Consider the following 21,552-nt stretch of genomic DNA (forward strand, 5'->3'; position numbering starts at 1 on the left):
AGCTCTGGGCTCCTTGGAGGATGAGCGGGATATAAAATGTAAATAAATAAATAAATATTATTTGATTTTAATTGTAAACCAACCCAAAATGCAAGATCTGTTAAATAAATAAATATGCTTCAACAGTCACTGTTGACACCGAGAGAACCAACTGCTTGGCATCGAGAGTCTTGATCTCCACAGCGCTCGCCATTGATGTTCAACATCAACACCAAGACAGTGTTTTTGGATGTCGGCTTTGACCATTCTACTGCGTGGTCCTTGCTATACCTGCTGTACTCTGAGAGTACGCTTTCTGCTTCCACTTCAAAGGTTTTCTCAGATCTTGTATGACAACACTGATGCTGAGGAAGTGCCTCTTTGGGTACCAAAAATACTGTTGATGTCTCCAACCCAATATGTCACCACTGTTACTATAGCTTTCAGGTCCTTTTGCGACCTTCTGCTAAACAATCCTCCGTTGGCCAATTGCTTACTTCCTGCTCCTGCTTTACATTTTGGAAGTCCCTTAAAGATCATACAGTGTCTCAAGGACTGTTATCTGAAGGTGGTTGGGGGGATCCACATCGCTCTCATGCTGTGGAATCCCCTGGCCTCCCTTATGATTATTACGAATACAAGTTATGGAAGGCACAGCAATGTTCTACATTGCGTAAGGTGCAGATTGTAACCCATGTTATACTTCCTCAGACCCTCTTGGGGTCAGTCTACATTATCTGCACCTACTATTTTGTCTCTTGCACCAACCTCCTTGGTTGCACAGCGGGCATATGCTACTGCTTGCACCCTGATGTATTCTGTGCCTACAGCTGCTCATTTTCTTCATATGCCTCCTATTACTGCAACACATGCTATGGCTCTTGATGCTGACCCTGCTCTCATAGGAGCTTAGCAGCTAGTCAGCCTTTCTCGGATGAGGAGTATGATGACTCAAACTCAACTGATGGAGAATCTGCCTCTACGGAACATCCATCTGATTCATTACCAGATGTTCAGCCTACTCGATCTATCTCTCCTAATGAGGAGCTCAAATCTTACCAGCTACAGGTGGCAGAAATGGTGGAGACCTTGGGACTTGAAATAAAAAAGGCAATGGACCTAAAAGATCTGGTTTATGACTTTATGACCATTTCCCACTCTTCTCAGCCTGTCTTTTTACCTAAGCTGCTGGTCAACTCTAAGGCAGCTAAGTCTGCTTGGGATGTTGTCCTAACGTCGACACAACATCCAAATATTTGAAAAATCTATATAGAGTACAAGAAGAAGACAAAGAGTACTTAATGAAACACCCTTCACCAAATTCCTTGGTCATAGACTGTGTTACCTCTGCTGAGTCTGACCGTTTCCATTCTACACCATCTGATAAGGATGAGAGCAAGCTAGATGTGCTAGGCCAGAGAGTCTATTCAGTTGCTTGCTTATCTGTACTTAGCAATTATGCTGCATGCATGGCTAAGTACAATCATTAACTTTGGATAATCTCTTCTGGGACCATACCTCCTTAACACCTGATGAGTTGAAGAGGCACTTCATGGAAACCTACTCAAAGTCTACATCTGTGATGCGCCAACACCTCAGTAAAGGTAAAGTGTGCTGTTGAGTTGATGTCGACTCCTGGCAACCACAGAGCCCTGTGGTTGTCTTTGGTAGAATACAGGAGGGGTTTACCATTGCCATTTCCTGTGCAGTATGAGATGATGCCTTTCAGCATCTTCCTATATTGCTGCTGCCCGATATAGGTGTTTTCCATAGTCTGGGAAACATACCATAGTCCCATAGTCCTGCCCGATATAGTATGTTTCCCATAGTCTGGGAAACATACCAGTGGGGATTCGAACCAGCAACCTCTGGCTTGCTAGTCAAGTCATTTCCCCACTGTGCCATTAGATGCCAATACATGCCAAACAGATGCCAATACTGCCAAACATTTAGCAGAAACTGAATCCAGAACAATGACCTCAGCTATTTCCATCCAGAGACATGTGTGGCTGAAGGATATGAAGGATAAAATTGAGAGCCTGCCATATGATGTCAAGGGCTTTTTTTTAGTAATGACACAGATTCTACAATGGAGAAATTGAAGAAGTATCAAATTCACAGCAAAATCCTTTACGTCTACTTGGACCTCCTATGCTACCTCTAGATATGGTCCATATGATTGGAGACAACCTATTATAAGGCTTCTGAGCTCAAGGACTTCTGTAAACCATATCAGAAATTCCAGCATAAATCTGGCTGTGTATCTGTATGGCACCATATAACATCTAACCTACTTCACAGGGTTGTTGTGAGGAGAAACTCAAGTATGTAGTACACTGCTCTGGGCTCCTTGGGGGAAGAGTGGGATATAAATGTAGTGTTGTTGTTGTTGTTGTTGTTATTGTTATTATCATCAACAACAACAACATCTGGCCGTTGGGTCTTACACATAATCAACACTGGCTATGCAATAGAGTTCAAGTCCCTTCCAGTCTTTACAGGCATAAAGTATACATCTGCCTCACCAATGTTGATGGAAGAAGTGCAAGCGCTTTTGGAGAAATGAGCAACTGCTCCTGTCAAATGAGCAACTGCTCCTGACATGTCAAAGGGCAGCTTCTACTCCCACTATTTCCAAATACCAAAGCGGAATGGGGAGATCCACTCTATTATGGACTTACATTGGCTCAGTAGGTTTGTCTCTGTCCGGAGGTTTTGGATAATAATGTTGCAAGGTATCCTTCCTCTTCTCCACCCAGAGGAATGGCTTGCAGCATTGGACTCTAAAGGATGCATACTTCCACATGGGCATACAAATGAATCACTGGAAGTACCCAAGATTTACTGTGGGAAATGCATCTACCAGTACAATATACTGCCTTCCGGACTTGCTACTGCCCCAAGAATGCTTACAAAATACATGAGTGTGGTCGTGGCTCATCTGAGGACCAGAGGTCTAGCACTTTTTCCTTTCCTAGACGACTGGCTCTTGGTGGCCAGAGACAAAAACAAGTTACTTTCTCAGATCTTTTGTGTTTTACATCTCCTCAGGATGCTGGAAACATAGGTCAATTAGGGAGAAATCCAACTTAACACCTGCAAAGTGAATAAATTACATTGGGGCAGTGTTGGATGCACAAGCACAAAGGGCATTCTTGCCCATTGAGCACTACCATCAGATAGGAGATCTGTTTCTCTGTTTTTGAATTAAACCTACTCACGGGGTGTGCACCATTCAGAAATTACTAGGCCTCCTGGCTTCTTGCACTGTGACAGTGCAGTATGTGCGCCTGCATATGATGAACCTCCAGTTATGGTTCCTGTCTGTCTTTCAACCAAGGGTTGGTTGTCAACCCTTACAAAACTCTAACCATCCCAGACTCTGTCCTGGGGTCCCTGAAGTGGTGGACTGTGGAGGAAAACCTACAGGTTGGGGTTCAATTTCAAACTGATTTCTACTGCATAGGTCACCACGAATGCTTCTCTCATGGGATGGTGGGTGCACTGTGGGGCTCATCAGGCTCAGGGGTAACGGACCTCGCAGCAAGGCCAGCTACACATCAACTTTCTGGAATTACTTGCAGTATTTCTTGCACTAAAGTCCTTTCTACCTCAGCTTCAAGGTCATGTTGTACAGATGGAACTTGATAACACCACTTCGATCGCCTACATAAACAGGTGGGGGAGGGGGCTGTTTCTCGGTCCCTTTGTGCTCTCAGTCCACAAATATGGAACTTGGTGCATTGCTTACAGGATTCATCTTGTGGCAGTACATATCAGGGAAGTGGACAATGCCCTGCAAGACTTGAGCAGGTCCTTCATACTCATGCAGCATACGAGTGGGAGATCAAGTCCAGCTATCTCTTCATGATATTCAGAGTGTGGGGCACCCCACTATATATCTGTTTGCTATGCAGAGGAACAAAAAGTGCCTTCAGTATTGTTCCAGAGTAGGTCTGGGGACAAACTCCTTGGGCAACGCATTACAGCACAGGTGGAAATGGGGCTTCCTCTACTTTCCCCCTCTTTATCTGCTATTGAGCAGGGTGGTGGCAAAAGTTCTTCAAGAGTCCACAACTTACATTTTGATATAACTCCTTGGTGGCCATACCATCCGTGGTTTCCACAGCTACTCAGACTTTTGAAAAATGAGTACAGAAGACTACCACAGCACCCAGATCTCCTATTTCATTATGGAGGTCAAGTGCATCTCCCAAACTTTGACACATTAAAACTAATAGCGTGGAAGATAGGGTTCAAGACAGAATACTTTTAAATGACAAAAAAGCCTCCACTAGAAGGACTTACCATTGCAAATGGAAATAGTTTTGAACGTTTGCACTGAGTCATGGTTTTGAACTTGATACTGCTTCTGTTAGGATGCTATTGCTTTATTTAACAAATTTGACGTCTAGAGGCCTAGCCAATGTCTCTATAAAGGTCCATTTGGCTGTGATCTCTTCAAGACACTCAAGATGGGATGCAAGACTTTTTTCTCCCATCCTGAATGTAAGCGGTTCCTAAAAGGAATTAATAACTATACTCCCCAGTGCGCCAACCTATAGCGCAATGGAATTTGTCGTTGTGATTTAGCTGCTCTGACCCTTGTCAACAGCCTCATTAAAGCTAGTTGCTCTTAAGACTGCCTTTCTTGTAGCTATAACAACTGCAAGAAGGGTGAGTGAGTTAACTGCTCTAAGAATTTATGTAACTTATACACGGTTTTATCTAGACCAAGGTACTTCTTTGACTGGACCCTACATTCTGTCCTAAAAATTTCTGATTTCCATATAAATGAGAACATAATGCTGCCTATTTTGTTCAGAGATCCTTCTTCGGCCCTGGAGAGGTCTCTTCATGCCTTGGCAGTCCAGAGGGGTCTCCTGTTTCATTTGAAGAGAACTCAGGACTTCTGTAAGACTAAGTGGCTGTTTGTGGCCTCCCTTAGTGGGCAAACTAAGGGACTGCCCTGTTTCCAGGCAGCGGCTGTCTTGCTGGCTAGTGGAACTGATCTTCTTTACCTACAAGTATCAGAATGTGGAACTTCCATGCACTATTAAGGTCCACTCTACTTGAGCCTATGCCTCATCTGTGGCACAGCTGTCTGGCTGCTACTTGGTCTTTGGAGTTGACCTTTGTTAAGCATTATGCTCTAGATTTTCACTCTGCAGTGGCAGCTAACTTTGGGAGGAACGTTGTAAAGAAGGTTTTGCAATAGCTTCCTGCACCCTCTGCCTGGGGAGGGCTCGTTAATCACCTAGCCTTATGAATGGCAACAGATCGATCCAGATAAACAGGTTGTTTACCTGTAACTGATGATCCAGGAGTGATCCATTGACATTCATAATACCCTCCCATCCTCCCCGTTACAGCAAGCTGACAATTCTGTAATATGTGTATGAAGAAGAAAATAACAGGAATCAAATAAGATGGCGTCTAACTGCCAAAAATAACAAACGAGCTATGCAAGCATGGCGGATCTTGGCACCATGAGGAGCTTGAGGAATCCACCCTCAAGGTCCTGTGCAGGCACAGAACTCAGGCTTATGAATGTCAATGGATCACTCCCAGATTATCAGTTACAGGAAAGCAACTTGTTTTTTTAAATGAATATCTATAAGGAGCAAAAGGTTATAAATTGGCTTCCGTTTTAACAAAAGCTATATTCAGATTTTATGCCTTGTTATCTGAACTTCTTCTAATATTGTATTTGCATTGATTTTTTAGGATCCAGGAAGATACTTTCCCCATTTCTCCTCAGCCATTGCCCTCAAATACACCAATATGGGCTCGCCGCCTTAGGAGCTGTGAGGTGAGCGAAAGAATTGAGTAAACTGATCTCAGAAACTAATGTAGAAGGTGACTACTGTTGTTCCCTAATTAATTCTGTTCTGTTTCATTTTGTTGAGCCTGATCCAAGGAAGTCTTGTAAAGTGAGAGTTGTGGCTAGAAGATTTGAGCTGATGTCATGGAATGTAAATAGCCTTAACAATTCAGTCAAAAGAAGGAAATATCTGTCTTGGGAAAAGTGTACAGATAATAAATGAAATTGTAAAATGTTGTTATAAATTATTAATACACAGTTATTGTAGTCATAAATAATTATTTTCATAATTATGACATATCATAATTATTATTAACAAGATGTCACTTATTGTTAATAATAATATATACAACATTTCAATAAAAGATTCACAAAGTTTAGTTTACATAGCAGAAGGACTGAAAAAATGGTTCCCTGTCCCAAACTAAAAAGAAACACAAGGGACATACCAGAAACAACCACTGAGAGGGGCATTTCTGGATTTAATTGGTACACTTACTATCCCACTCCTAATTATAAGAGAGTCCTTACTTTAAAAGGTGCCTCTTTGCCCAGTTAGCAGATGGCTAATTTATCTCAAAATTGTTTGTTTTTGTCTAGAAGAGGTGAATTAATAAAACGAAAACATGTTGTGAAAGTTTTTCTTCGTATCTTACATGAAATGCAACAAGCATAGAGGAATTGCCCTACCATGAACATCTTTCTAGTAACTGATGAACACAAATGACCTACATTTATAGTTGGACAGTTTTGCAGAACTGACAATTGGCTGCTGAATGTATATCCTGAAGGAGGGAACGCGAGGGCCTCCCTTTCCCTGTTGGGGACTTTAGGTGTGTATTCAACATAGGAATAGGTAGGCACCTGACTTTATGAAAAAGGGAGTAGTCGATATTTGATCTCTCTCCTGCAAGAGCATTTAAAGAGTGCTGTTGTTTCAGCTCAAAACAGGTAGAGGTTGCATTCTTCAAAAAACATATCACATGTATGTTGGAGGTGGTGAAGCCTTGCCATGAACAGTGCATGTTGGAGGAGAGAGGCCGAGAGAAGGGAGGATGTGGAAAGAGAGGGTAACCCCACTGAAAATGGTTGGGGCAGTGGTCAAGAGAGAGGGCAAAAGCGTGGGTTTAGGATCATGGGGCGGGGGGTGGAATGTAGGGTAGAATGTCTCTCCTACTGCCCAGCGGCTGATGGTGTGCATAGATCTTTATCAGTGACCTATGCACGGTAGCAAAGAACCACATGCTTAGGCAGTTCAAGACTTTGTATTCTATAAATACAAATAAGTACATAACACCACATGAGTTCAGTAGTTGCCAGTGGTCTCAGGCCACTGAAAAGTGAGGAAACTCTTAGAAAAATCCTCACATCTACAGATAGTGTACATGCAACCTTTACTTGTCACCACTGACCTTTTGAGCATCAGAGAACATTCCAGTTGGTGAATAATCCTATTATGTCACCTCCTTTTTATGCAGAAAATTGGGGACTCCTACCGTGGCTATTGTTCAAGCGAGGCAGAATTAGAGAGTATTCTAACACTGCACAAACAGCAAACACACAGTGTGTGGGGAACACGCCAGTCTCCAAGCCCGGCTAAACCTGCCACAAGGCTGATGTGGAAATCACAGTACGTCCCATATGATGGGATTCCTTTTGTCAATGCTGGTAACTAACTTTCTTCATAACTGTTTTCAAATTTATTTAAAGAGACTGTGCCTCAGGGTTTTTGCAGTGTATTTATAGTACTGTGAAGGGTCAGAAAGGGAAAAGCTGTTGTAATATAGGCTCCTTGTTCTTTAAACCTCGGCTTTAACAACCCAAAAGCTTTTCCCTGCGTTTTCTAGCATTCTTTCTTGTGTGTTAAGTTTCTAGCACTGATTGCATAGATAATTTTGAATGTATGATGGCAAAGTGTTGTGATGACGTTTTCACTACAGAAAATGATTTCAGCATTCCTATGTTTTTTATTACATTTATTCCCATTCATCTTCTAAAGAACACAGAGCAGTGTACATGGATTTATTTTTCATCTTCACAACAACCTTGTGAGGTAGGTTAGACTGAGAGATAAGAAACTACTCTAGAGTCACCCAGTGATATTCATGGCTGAATGGGGATTTGAACTTGTCTCCTCAATGCAATGGATTATACTCAAATTCTGTATTGCATGTAAATATACTTATTCTATTCTTCTGAGAGAAACTTGTTTCAGAACTCTTCATATAGCATTTTTTCTAAACAAAGATCATCTCCATCAGGGGCATAATAATTACCAAGGTTGAAGTGGGCCCTGGGACAAAAAGTGAAGATGGGCCCCTTGCTCCCCCCCGCCCCCACCCATGTTTGCTGAAGAACTATTTTTATTTTATTTTATTTTTATAGTTATTTCATTAAAATAATCTCAAACAATATGGACATGCTGAAAAAGAAAACATTATAGGCATGCCCTTTCTGTTGCTCCTGTGCAAATAATACCACACACTCCAGTCAGGTGGCAGCAGCTTGCTAATGAGTCAGGGAGGTAGGAGTGAAGAGCGGGCTGTTTCCCAAGTGGGCCCTTTTCTTCATGAGCCCACAAACACTTAGCCCACACCCCTTGAATAATTATAGCTACGCCCCTGATCTCTGGGTAAATGGGTATAGTTATACATGTTTAAAAGCTACTGTGGGGTAGCTTTTAAGTATAGCTAATTGTGGCAAAATAAACAGTTGCCATCTTCAAACATGTTGGTATACATAGGTATAAGAGCGTGGTGCAGTGGTTAGAGTGCTGGACTAGGACCGGGGAGACTCGAGTTCAGATCCCCATTCAGCCATGATACTTGCTGGGTGACTCTGAGCCAGTCACTTCTCTCTCAGCCTAAGCTACTTCACAGGGTTGTTGTGAGGAGAAACTCAAGTATGTAGTGCACCGCTCTGGGCTCCTTGGAGGAAGAGCGGGATATAAATGTAAAATAATTTATATATATTCCTACGAGGAACTTAGAAAGCACTTTAGTGTTTAGTGTCAACAACTTTAGTTTCCTGATCTAGCTCTGTTAAATTATTAAAGGACTTGTTAATGAGCTCTTAGGCAAGTTCATATATGCATATTCATCACTCAGTGGCAATGGGTCAGTGCAGATATAAATAATGGAGAATCATGATTTAGAGATCAGACCATAGGACCTCATGCTGCCTCCCACTGCACATAAATTCCTTGTGTTCTGTTCTATCCTGGTCGTTTGCTAACTCTGATTAAGGGCACTTGTATATCTATCCCAGCCCTGTATCATCACTGATGACTTTCATGTGAGAAACTACAAGAAATGGATTAAACTCAATGCTCTTCAGTGCAAGCAGTTCATATGTTTCAGTTGTCAGATATGAAGCAGCACCCATGCATATATGAATTGGTCCATAATTAATAGTTGGTTGTGACAATGAACCAGACTGGTCCAGTTGGTAGTGTGTTGGATGTGGACTGAGGACTGGGTGTCTGCTTTGTCTAGTCTGGGGGAAGAAGAGATTTTGAGTTATCATAATCATGGCTCAGGATTTCATGGCCTCCATGGTAACCATGATCCTGTCTCAGTTGGTATTGGGCCCTACCCACATAGCAGGACATACTCTGGATCTGGTTTTTGCCGACCAGGAAATAAATGATCTGGAGGTGGGGGAATTTGAGACGACTCCCTTGTCATGGACAGATCATCATCTGGTGGGGTTTAGTTTGACTGCGCTGTCTACCCTCTGCAGGGGTGGTGGACTGATTAGGATGGTCCGCCCCCGGAGGCTTATGGATCCACTTGGATTCCAGATGGCCCTCGGGGAGTTTCCAGTATCCAGGGCTGGTGACCCTGTTGAGGCCCTGGTCAATCTCTGGAATGGAGAGACAGCCCGGGCTGTTGACACGGTTGCTCCTAAACCCCCTCTCCAGCTTGGTGGAGCCAGATCTGCTCCTTGGTTTTCCTCGGAGCTTAGGGTGATGAAACAACTCGGACGGCTGGAACGATGCTGGAGGAAGAGTCATGACGAATCCGATCGAACACGGGCTAGAGCCCATTTTAGGGACTACTCCGTGGCAGTGGGGGCGGCGAAGAAACCTTTTTTTCTCCGCCTCGATTGCATCTGCTCAGTGCAGACAGACAGAGCTGTTTCGTGTGGTAAAAACACTGCTCCACACATCCCCCAAGGTAATGGGAGAGGAATCATCTACAGCTCATTGTAATCAGTTTGCCACTTTGCAGATAAAGTTGCTTGGATCCGTGTTGATTTGGACTCCAGAGTTTTGGCAGTTCCGGCAGACGTGCCTCTGGTACTGTCTGGTCCCATTGTGTTGGATCATTTTCAGTTAGTGCGGCCTGAGGATGTGGACAAGATCCTAGGCAGTGTGTGGGCAACATCATGTGCTCTTGACCCTTGCCCTTCATGGTTAATAAAAAGCTGCCAGGCAGGGTACAGGTAGATGGTTGGAGGTGACTATTAATGCTTCATTAAGGGAGGGCAGGATGCCACCATGTCTCAAGGAGGCAATGGTAAGACCATTATTTAAAAAGCCCTCCCTTGATCCCTCCAACCTGGACAACTATAGTCCAGTCTCTAACCTGCCCTTTTTGGGCAAGGTGATATAGCGTGTGGTGGCGTCCCAGCTGCAGAGGGTCTTGGATGATACGGATTATCTGGACCCTTTTCAATCTGGCTTCTGCCCTGGGTATAGGACTGAGACTGCCTTGGTCGCTCTAGTGGATGACTTACGCCAGGAACTAGACAGGGGGAGTGCATGCCTGTTGGTTCTGCTGGACCTCTTGGCAGCATTCAATACCATCAACCTTGGTATCCTTCTGGGCCGCCTCTCAAGTATGGGAGTCGGAGGTACTGCGTTGCAGTGGTTCCAGTCTTTTCTTGAGGGGAGGGTCCAGAAGGTGGTGCTGGGGGACTACTGCTCGGCTCCGTGGCCACTGGCATATGGGGTCCTGCAGGGTTCGGTCTTGTCCCCCATGCTGTTTAACATCTACATGAAGCCACTGGGAGAGGTCATCTGGGGACTTGGACTGAGTTGTCAGCAATATGCAGATAACACTCAGCTCTATCTCTCCTTGTCATCTGATCCTAGGGAGGTGGTGGATGTCCTGAATCGGGGGCTGGAGGCCATGATGGGTTGGATGTGGGCTAATAAACTGAAATTTAATCCGGACAAGACAGAGGTACTGTTGGTCAGTAGGAGAGCCAATCGGGATGAGGAGATTTTACTGGTTCTGGATGGGGTTGCACTCCCCTTGAAGGAGCAAGTATGCAGCTTGCGGGTACTACTGGACCCGGCTCTGATTTTGGAAGCTATGGTGGAGATGGTGGCCAGGGGTGCCTTTGCACGACTGCATCCCTTTCTCGAGAAGGCAGATCTGGCCCCAGTTACCCATGCCTTAGTCACGTCACGGCTGGATTACTATAACGTGCTCTACGTGGGGCAGCCCTTGAAGAATATCTGGAAACTGCAGCTAGTGCAAAACGCAGCAGCTAGGGTTTTATGCGGAGCTGCCCAATGGGAGCACATCACACCCATTGAGTTGCACTGGCTGCCAGTTCGTTTCCGGGTCCAATTCAAGGTGGTGGTTTTGACCTTTAAAGCTCTTAATGGTTTGGGCCTGGGGTATCTGAGGGACTGCCTGCTCCCAAGGGTTGCTGCTCACTCGATGAGGTCATCTGAGGGGGCTCTGCTCCGGGTGCTGACAATGAGGGAGGCTCGGCTGTCATGCACTTGGGACAGGGCCTTCTCTGTTGCTGCCCCCAGACTCTGGAATGCTCTCCCAGTGGTCATTCGCTCCTCAAACTAAATCATAGTTTTTAGAAAGCTTGTTAAATCTTAGCTCTTTTTATCCAGGCTTTTACATGATTGTTTTTATTGCTGCTTCTATGTGTTTTTACCTGTGTATAGTTTTTTATGCTTGTATTTTATAGGTTTTTAATTTGGTTTGTTTTTATATTTTTATCTTAATATTCTTATTGTCATTTTATTGTATTTTTTAAAACTTTTGTAAACTGCCTTGAGATTGTTTTTAATGAAAGGCAGTATATAAATTCAACAATAAATAAATAAATAAATAAAATATAAGCATTTGTCTGCTATAAGTAGTAAATACCAGTTTTTTGGAATGGCATATTAAGCATGGACTCCCCAAAACAGATTATGAATACAATATTCCGTATAGATACATTTTTGATAAGTTATCTAAAACATACCACAAAAGAGGAGGAGGTCCCAAAAGAAACCAAAGGTAAACAGCAAACTGGTACCTCTATCAAAAACCATAATCAAAATAGATGTATGCAAATAAATTTGTATTGTAATTATAAATAATAATCAATTTGTACATATTAAAAACATGATGAGTTGTCTAGATTGTGTTCCAACACTTTATCAGACTTGTAATTTTTATTTTTATTTTTTGATATACTGACTATATTGAAGAGCTAAAGAGTTTCCAATAAGAATTTGCCTTGGGAGTGATTTGGTTGATTTTGACTCAGTTTTATTACCAAGCTGAGAAATCCATCTGCATATAGTTCCTTTTTTAAAATTCTTGATCTATATGTCTCACATTTACTTGAGCAATCCTATATGTATGTTTATCTTTCATTTACGTAATTCCATGTATTTGTATTTACATTAAAAAATTGTATAAGTTTGATAAAACATCGAAATGAGTTATCTGGAAAACCCATATGTTATGTATGTATGTATTGCTTGTACTTAATATGTATGTTTTATATTTATGTATTATTGTTTGTACTTATAGTCATTTGTAGCTTTAATACAGATTTATTTTTATATGTTTGTTTTGATTATGGTTTTTGATTGAAGTTCCAGTTTGCTGTTTCCCTTGTGTTTTCTAAAACATAGCTGTCTCAATAAAACACAGCACATGTGCAATAAAACACATTACCATATGAGTTTGTGGAAGTTTTATCATGTGGATATCAAAACCAACATGTTGTGAAGAACATAGTAGTACTTAGTGTAGTACTGAACTTGGTACAAAAAGTCATGATTATAACTTTGTAAAATGTGGTTGTGAGCTATACAGATAGTTTGATAGACAGCTGCACCCCAGCTTCAGCCATAAGCACTTGGATGTACTCAGTAGCATAATCTGATCTTTATGTCCTGCTGAATGAAGACATCTCATGTGGGTTATCCATCCCTCATGCTCCAGTAGACAGGACTATGCAAATTATGCAATGCTTTAAGAGCCTGGGAAGGAGAAGCCCAACTCAGTTCTTCTAGTCCTGCATCCTGCTCCAGAGTCAGCCTTACCTTTCTTAGAGAAAGCCTTCTCTTTTGCTATAGCCTTACATTTGTTCCCTCCTCCTTTTAATACCTTTTTCTTATTATCTTGTTTTCTCCTATCTTAAAAAAACACACAACACCTCCTATTTCTCTCCCTCTATGTCTTTAAGCCGCTATGGCTCAGATGCCTAGAAGAATTAGGAATGTCTTGCTCCATATGGGTAAGAAAACCTCCTGCTTTCCCTCTGCGGGGAGACTCGCTCCAATGCTGCGCACAAGCCAACTGTCAACAGATCCTTGCCAGTGCTGTCTAATGGAGGGGACACCTCCAATCCTAAGGAAGGCCCTTTGGTACGGCCCACATCCGGGATCAGGCCCAGGTGCAATCTCGGTAGCCTTCAGTGCCAGATGACCCCAGGACATTGCCAGTCCTTCCTGCATCGCCCCTGCCACTTTCCAGTGCTCAGGAGGACTTGCAGAATCCTGCCCCCCTATGCGGCCTCTAAATGGCCGTGCCGCAAAGCTTTACCCTCATTGGCCGAGCCTTCAATGCCCCCCTCACCACCGTCGGAGCCACGTTCAGAGCACTCCACCACCCGAGCAAACCAACAATGGCAGCTTCCAGATGGCAACGCTCCTCTTCGCCCAACACTGAGCAGCATGGACCAAGCCTCTTGAGAGAAAAGCTATGAAAAGGACTGAAGCCGTTCCAAAGATGGTGGGACGGGAATGCCTTCCAAGCTGCTCCTGCCACTGTGCCCTTGAGGAGAGTCGATAGGAGATACGCCATCACCAGTGCCACAACCAGTGAGACCAGGGCCTTCTCATCCCCTCTGCCCCTCCAAACCAGCCACCCGTGCCAGTTAACCCTATACCTACTCTCCCTTTGGAGGTTCCCCCAGCCTGGCAGACTTGGTTCTAGGGAATGCTTGAACAGTTGCTCCCACAGCACAAACCTTCCAAAAACGGACACAGCAGCTGCTACTCTTCTCTCTCTTCTTTGCCACCAAGTTCTCCTAAAAAGGTAAAGAAGAAATCTAAGTATAGGAAGCCCTTCAAGGCTAAGTGGGCAAAGTGATCTAAAAAACAACATAAAGCCAGTGGGGGTCAGGGGGCTCCCCATGCAATTCCTCAGCTATTTCAGGATACGATTTTCCAGATCCCCACCCCAGTAGAATGGATTCCCATCCTGAACTGGAAAATCCTGGTTTACTCCAGATAAGCCAGCTACTCCCATCCCAGGGACCGAGGAGCCTGATATGGAATTAGGCTCTAGGGAAGAGGGTGAATGGTCAGACGATCAAACCCCTAACTCTTTCTTCAAGTCTCTTAGGCTTTTGCTGCCAGATGATTTCTCACAGCTCTTTAATAGAGCCATCTCTGCTCTGGGGCTCCAGCAAACTGCTTCACAAAGAACATCTTCCACCACCCAAGGAAACCCTAATATTCTCAACACCCAAGCCCCAGGACCTGCTATTTTGCTTTCCTGGTTCTTTTGCTGACACTGTTAAACAGGTAAACAGGAATGGAAAGCACCAGTAGCAAACAAGAAGACTACTCCACTTGTAAATAAGTTTTATGGCCTTACCCAGGAAGCCTCTGAGATGTTCCAGGTCCTGGCCCACCAACGTGCCTGTGGCAGCTCTGTTGTCCGGCGTGATTCTTTCCTGGGACAGGGACAGCGCCTTCAGAGGCCCCAGTAGGAAAAGGCTGGAGTCAGCCCTCAAGAAGGGACACGAGGCGGCTTCCTTGTCCATATGCGCCTTTACTGCTATCTCAATCATTGCACGAGCATCTCTATTCTGGGTAGATGACTTGTTCCAGTCTCCTCCCTCAGATTTAACTTGCCAAAAACAGATACTAAAGATACTATAAGCACAGCCTTTTATAGCCATTGCTACCCTTTAGGAGAGGAGAGCTGGTCTTGTGGTAGCAAGCATGATTGGTCCCCATAGCTAAGCAGGGTCTGCCCTGGTTGCATATGAATAGGAGACTTGATGTGTGAGCACTGCAAGATATTCCCCTCAGGGGATGAAGCTGCTCTGGGAAGAGCAGAAGGTTTCAAGTTCCCTCCCTGGCTTCTCCAAGATAGGGCTGAGAGAGATTCCTGCCTGCAACCTTGGAGAAGCCGCTGCCAGTCTGAAGACAATACTGAGCTAGACAGACCAATGGTCTGATTCAGTATATGGCAGTTTCCTATGTTCCTTACCCTAGATTCATTTTGTTTTATATCTTGCTCCGTAGCTTCTGTGGTGGTAGCAAAGCGAAACCTGTGGCTTAAATGCTGGCAAGTAGACTTGGCCTCAGGTACAAATCTGGCAGCGGTCCCATATACTACTTCCCAGAATTTCGGTGGCAACAAGGAGTGCTAATTGAAACTAAAGAAAAGAGGAAGGCCCTGCCCTCAGCCCTGTGCAGAGATGACAAGTGACAGCCATGCAGGCCCTTCCAGTCCTTTCATTCCCCTCAACATGCATTCAGACCCCAAGATAGAGAATCTAGACCACAACATTCCTTCTTGAACAGGCAGTGCAACAACAATAGGCCATCCAGCCATCCAACCAACCTCACCAAACCTTCACGACAACCCAAGCTTAGGAAGCAATCCTGACACACCACTGTTGGGCATGGGAGGTTGCCTTTCTGACTTCTTCCATGTCTGGGAAGCCAACATAACCAGTAAATGGGTCCTCAGTACCATCTTGCATGGCTACAAAATAGAGCTAACTTCTCTCCCCATTGACCACTTCCTACCAATCCCCAATCATGCTCGCCTACCAAACATGCAGACCTACTCCACACAATTCAGCACCTGGAATCTATCAACACTGTAGTACAAGTTCCATCCCAACAAAGGGGCAAGGGCATTTACTCTGTTTTTTATTTATTTATTTTATTTATTGTTGAATTTCTATACCGCCTTTCATTAAAAACAACCCCAAGGCGGTTTACAAAAGTTAAAAACATACAATCAAAATGACAATTAAAATATTAAACTAAAAATATAAAACAAATCTAATTTAAAAACTATGAAATACGAGCATAAAAACACATAGACACAAGAATAAAAACACATAGAAGCAGCATAGAAACGGTCATGTAAAAGCCTGGATAAAAAGCTAAGATTTAACAAGCTTTCTAAAAACTGTGATGGAGTCTGAGGAGTGAATGGCCACTGGGAGAGCATTCCAAAGTCTGGGGGCAACAACAGAGAAGGCCCTGTCCCAAGTGCATGACAGCTGAGCCTCCTTCATTGTAGGCACCCGGAGCAGAGCCCCCTCAGATGACCTTGTCAAGCGGACAGCAACCCTTGGGAGCAGGAGGTCCCTCAGATATCCCGGGCCCAAACTGTTAAGGGCTTTAAAGGTCAAAACCAGCACCTTGTATTGGACCCGGAAACGAACTGGCAGCCAGTGCAGCTCTTTCAGGATTGGTGTGATGTGCTCCCATTGGGCAGCTCTGGACAAAACCCTAGCTGCCGCGTTTTTCACTAGCTGCAGTTTTCAGATATTCTTCAAGGGCAGCCCCACGTAGAGCGCGTTACAGTAATCCAGCCGTGACATGACTAAGGCATGGGTAACCGGGGCCAGATCTGCCTTCTCGAGAAAGGGATGCAGCTGGCGCATTAGCTGAAGCCGTGCAAAGGCACCCCTGGCCACTGCCTCCACCTGAGTTTCCAAAATCAGAGCCGGGTCCAGTAGTACCCCCAAGCTGCATACTTGCTCCTTCAAGGGGAGTGCAACCCCATCCAGAACCAGTAAAATTTCTTCATCCCGATTGGCTCTCCTACTGACCAACAGTACCTCTGTCTTGTCCGGACTCAATTTCAGTTTATTAGCCCACATCCAACCCATCACAGCCTCCAGCCCCCGATTCAGGACATCCACCACCTCCCTAGGATCAGATGACAAGGAGAGATGGAGCTGAGTGTTATCTGCATATTGCTGACAACTCAGTCCAAGTCCCCGGATGACACAGTTTTGTTCACTGTGCCCCAAAAGGACGGCTCCTTCTGAGCAGTCCTTGATTTGAAGTTCATAAATAAGTTTGTCAGGCACAGAAAGTTCAAAATGGAAACTCTACAGTCCATTGCAGAGTCCCTCCACCACGCTGACTTCATGGCCTCAGTGGATTTGACAGAAGCCTGCCAACATGTGTCAATTCACCCTATCAGTTCCCTCCTACACTTCAAGGAGGCAGGCCGCATTATCAACACAAGGCTATCCAGCCTTTCCTTGGTGCCCAGGATCTTCACAAAGATACTGGCCCCTCTAGTAGCCATCTCCGACTCAGAGGGATTTGGGTCTTCGCTTATTTAGACAACCTACTCATCAAGTCTCTCTTATGATTGTGGAGTCAGATATATGCAACACACTGCAGACGCTCTCGACCATGGATTTCTGGTGAACTCATCAAAAGTCACTTATTTCTGTCCAAGCAGATTCACCACCTTGGTGTGATAATAGACACCTCTTAAGATGATCTCATCCTTCCACCAGATCACATAAAGAAGATTTTACTCCTTATCTACCAGATCTCCACTGCTGCCACAGTGCCCGTTCTCACATTGGCCAAACTTCTGGGTCTTATGGTCTGGAAGCAGTGCCTTCAGCCTGTTTCCACCTGCACATCCTCCAGTGGTGGTTCTTATTTTATTAGACCGACATAGCACATTGGCGCCCTACCAAAATCAAATTACCAGCACACGTCATCCACTCCTTCCACTGGTGGATACACCCATCACGTCTTTCTCAAGGCAAGAGCTTCCTGGATCCACCTAGACTAAAGTCATAATGATGACGGATGCCAGTCTTTCTAGTTGGGGGGCTCATTGTCTACAGCATTTGACTCTGGGGAAATGGACATGTTGGGAACAATCCCACAGTGTCAGCTGGCTGGAGTTCAGAGCCATTCGCCTCTCCCTCCAGGCTTTCCGTCTTCTCCTGCTGAACCAACGTGAACTAGTCCAAACTGACAATATCATGGCAAAGGCACATGTGAATTGCCAAGAAGGCACCAATTCCTCATCTCTTCATCAAGAAGTGACTCTCTTATTACAATGGGCAGAATCTCATCTAATCTCCCTGACACCGCCTCTATGAACACACAAGCAGTTTGGCTCACCAGAAAAGAGATATGTCCGGCAGAATGGAGCCTCAATGAACATGAATTAAGACTTCTGATCCAGGCCCTGGATCATCCTCAGACATATCTCTTCGCTTCCCCAGGCAACACAAAGCTCACACAGTTCTTCTCTCAGTTCCCCTATGATGCTCTGTCTGCCCCATGGTCTCCTGTACACATTTCCTCCAGCCCTCAGCTGTCTATTTCACATAATCTGCCTCCTTAAAGCTCAGGTGATTCTAGTGGCACCACATTGACCATGACGCCAGTGGCTCACAGGAATATTACATCTCACTGCTGTGGGTCCCTGATTCCTACCAGTATCTCCAGACCTTCTCCACCAGGGCCCCATCCTTCATCACGACCAAGTGTGGTTCAAGCTGACCGCCTGGAAACTGAACGGAATCTCCTAAGGAGCCATGCTTACTCAAACAAGCAATATGCTTGCATCTATCTTGCTGCTGTCATGAACTCTCCAGGGAAGACTGTGGCCTTGCTGAGCTGCTCCTTTTCCTGCAGAATGGCCTTGATAAGGGCCTCAAGGAAAACACACTCAAGCAGCTTCCTCGCGAATCTCCTCTCAACCTCTTCTACACAAGGCTTGCCCTCGAATCCTCACCTTAAACATTTCCTCTGTGGCGCCACCCTGACTTCACCTCTGACAGTACACAGGTTCCCCTCCTGGTATTTTTATACAGTTCTATTGGCCCTTCGAACCAATCTGATCTATTCTGGTACTCCTCCTCTCCTTTAAACTGGCCTTCCTGGTGGTCATCACTGGGGCCAGATGTATCTCTGAGTTATGTGCCCTGTCCTCTGATGCCAATTTTTGCTCCCCCCCACCTGACTCCAACTGATATCTGATCCTTCCTTTCTACCTTCCGTTTTCCACCAGTCACAGGACATTGTCCTTCCCTCCTTTGGTCCAAAGCCAGTACACCCCTTGGAAAAAGCATGGCATAAACTGGATGTGTGCCACTGCCTGAAGGTTTACCTGTCGCACACTGCATCCTTCCGTTCCACTGATGCCTTGTTTGTCTCATTTTTACCAGCTTCCATGGGTTAGAATTCCACATCTACCATCACCAGGTGGATCAAAGCTTGTATCACGTTGGCCTATGAGGTTCAGAACCTACAACCTCCTCTCAGCACCACAGCACACTCAATGAGATCTGCAGCCACGTCGGCTGCATTCTCCACAAACGCCCCACTTTCTGAAATCTGCCAAATGGCCACCTGGGCATCTCCATTTACCTTCATTTGGCACTATAAGCTCAACATCCATCACCCCTCACAAGCAAAGCAAATCAAATAAATCTTTATTGTTACGGTCATTCGACCAGCAAAACACAAAGTACAAAAGCTTTACATAAAAGCGAGCATTACATAAAAGCGAACTTGGTCAAATAAAATAATAAACTGTAACATAACATAATATAAAACAGAACCATAACACCCGAGCCCATTCATTACATAAAACAGAAGGCTCCATGCATTATAATAATCTAAAATTTAATTCAATCCAACCCCATATCTCGCTTCTCAACATTTCTTATTCTAATCTTATTAGCCAGAAAACAATACTTCACCACATTATAAGATACTACATCCCAATGGTCTGTCAAAAGTAATTCCAGAGAGAGCTGCTCAGAACAACTGGGGTATGCTGTTAAAAAAGGACTTATATATCTTTCCCTCAAAGTGCGATAAAACTGACAATTCAAGATAACATGGGCCGTTGACTCCACTTCCCCAGAACCACAAGGGCAGACACGCTCCTTATAGGGGATCTTACAGTATCTCCCTTCTCGGACAGCCGTTTCTAAGGCATTACACCGGGCCAACGTCAGAGCCCTCCGGAAACGAGGTACTAATATTTTATTAAGGGATCCTGCTGGGCCCGACAGTGATGTTTGATTACCTAAATAAGTGTCAACCCCTATCTGGCTTCTGTCCATCTGGCAAGCAAGTTTCGGCAGATGAGTCCTTCAACAGGTATTTCCACCCCAGTAGACACACTTTCACCCAAGATTCTGTGGTATGTCCCCCATGAGATGTCCTCATCCAGCAGCAGAGAAAGGAGTGGAGACTTTATTCACCATGAAGGCTTCTTCTTGATGCTGGATTTGAGGACATCTCAACCGACCCATCTGGGCGTCCATGTCTAGTGGTGTATTTTTCTTTTCTTCTTTTATTCTCTTAGATTGATTACTGTCTTTTCTTAGATTTTTCTCTGTATCTTAGCTACTACGAACTGGGTTGGGCTTCCCCTTTCAGGTTCCTAAAGCACTGCATAATTTGCATAGTCCTGCCTACTGGAGCATGTGGGAAGGATAACCCACATGAGATGTCTTCAAATTCAACAGCAAGAAGCAGCCTTCACGGTGAGTAACCAATGCTCACTGAAAAAGTTCTATATAGTAGCATTCCTCTTGTGTTGCTCTAACAGTATTATACACAATAGTGTTGTTGCAAGGATTTATTCAGGAAAGGAAGGTGGTTTTTTGTTTTTTTGTTTTTTTGTTTTTTTTAAAATCCTAACATTATTATGAGAAAAAGAATCAAATTAGCTCACATTGTTTAGAATGTTATGGGGGGGAAGTGCTCAAAATTTTTGTGTCATGCATAACCAATGTATATTTAGCATCCCTCCTATCTCTCCAGGAAGCAGAGCCATAGTAATGGAATGCCAGTATGGGCCCCGAAGGAAGGGGTTTCAGCCCAGAAAAGCTGGTGAGCCAGAGAACAGTTCTTGCCAGCTGTACAAAGCCACATGTCCAGCAAGGTAAGTAGTGGCTAGTTGGAAGGAAACAAAACTTTGACATTAACTAACTGGTTAGTGCACCGCAAGAAACATGGCAAATGTTTGTCTGATTAACACTGTACAAATTGTTTGTAAGGAAAACTTCTTCCATATTCTGTCCAAAAATATGATGATAGTTGTGATAAGCATAGAGGGGATAAACTACAAAAAAAGAAAATACGGTTGAAATCTCACAGTGCTTCTGAATTTTGTTCTGTTTGATCATTTACTTTGATTAGTGGCTTCTCACAGGCTCTCAAAGGCCATTTTGTGTAGAAACTTCTGATCAAACGGTAAAAGACCATGATACTATATTTCAAGATCAGTCAATGTTTTATCTATTATTTTTTGCTCACAACTGAAAATTACACTGTCTGAGGACTAAATCTTAATGCAGCATTTGGTTCTAATTACAATTAGAGTATTAAGTTTTGAGGAAGAGGGAAAAAAGAGCAAATTGAAGAAATAAGGATTCCCCTGTGAAACCTCATATTTAAGTAAATAACTATATAATTACAAAACATATATATTATCTCAGTAATCCTTACAACA

General features: G+C 44.1%; 1 protein-coding gene across 13 annotated transcripts in view; it reads left to right on the forward strand.

Annotated features, from left to right (window-relative positions):
- Positions 1-21,552, forward strand: part of CARF (calcium responsive transcription factor) — a 69,712-nt gene that overhangs the window by 17,233 nt on the left and 30,927 nt on the right. For all 13 annotated transcript variants that reach the window (XR_008312605.1, XR_008312604.1, XR_008312614.1 and 10 more), the window contains 3 exons: positions 5,707-5,791; positions 7,282-7,471; positions 20,862-20,982. Coding sequence is in view for 3 of the 13 variants with exons in the window: in XM_053280808.1 (XP_053136783.1) it covers positions 5,707-5,791; positions 7,282-7,471; positions 20,862-20,982 (396 nt within the window). In the remaining 10 variants the exon portion in view is untranslated. The remainder of the gene's footprint in view (positions 1-5,706; positions 5,792-7,281; positions 7,472-20,861; positions 20,983-21,552) is intronic.

This window comes from Hemicordylus capensis, chromosome 1 (assembly GCF_027244095.1).
Source record: "Hemicordylus capensis ecotype Gifberg chromosome 1, rHemCap1.1.pri, whole genome shotgun sequence".
Classification (NCBI taxonomy): Eukaryota; Metazoa; Chordata; class Lepidosauria; order Squamata; family Cordylidae; genus Hemicordylus; species Hemicordylus capensis.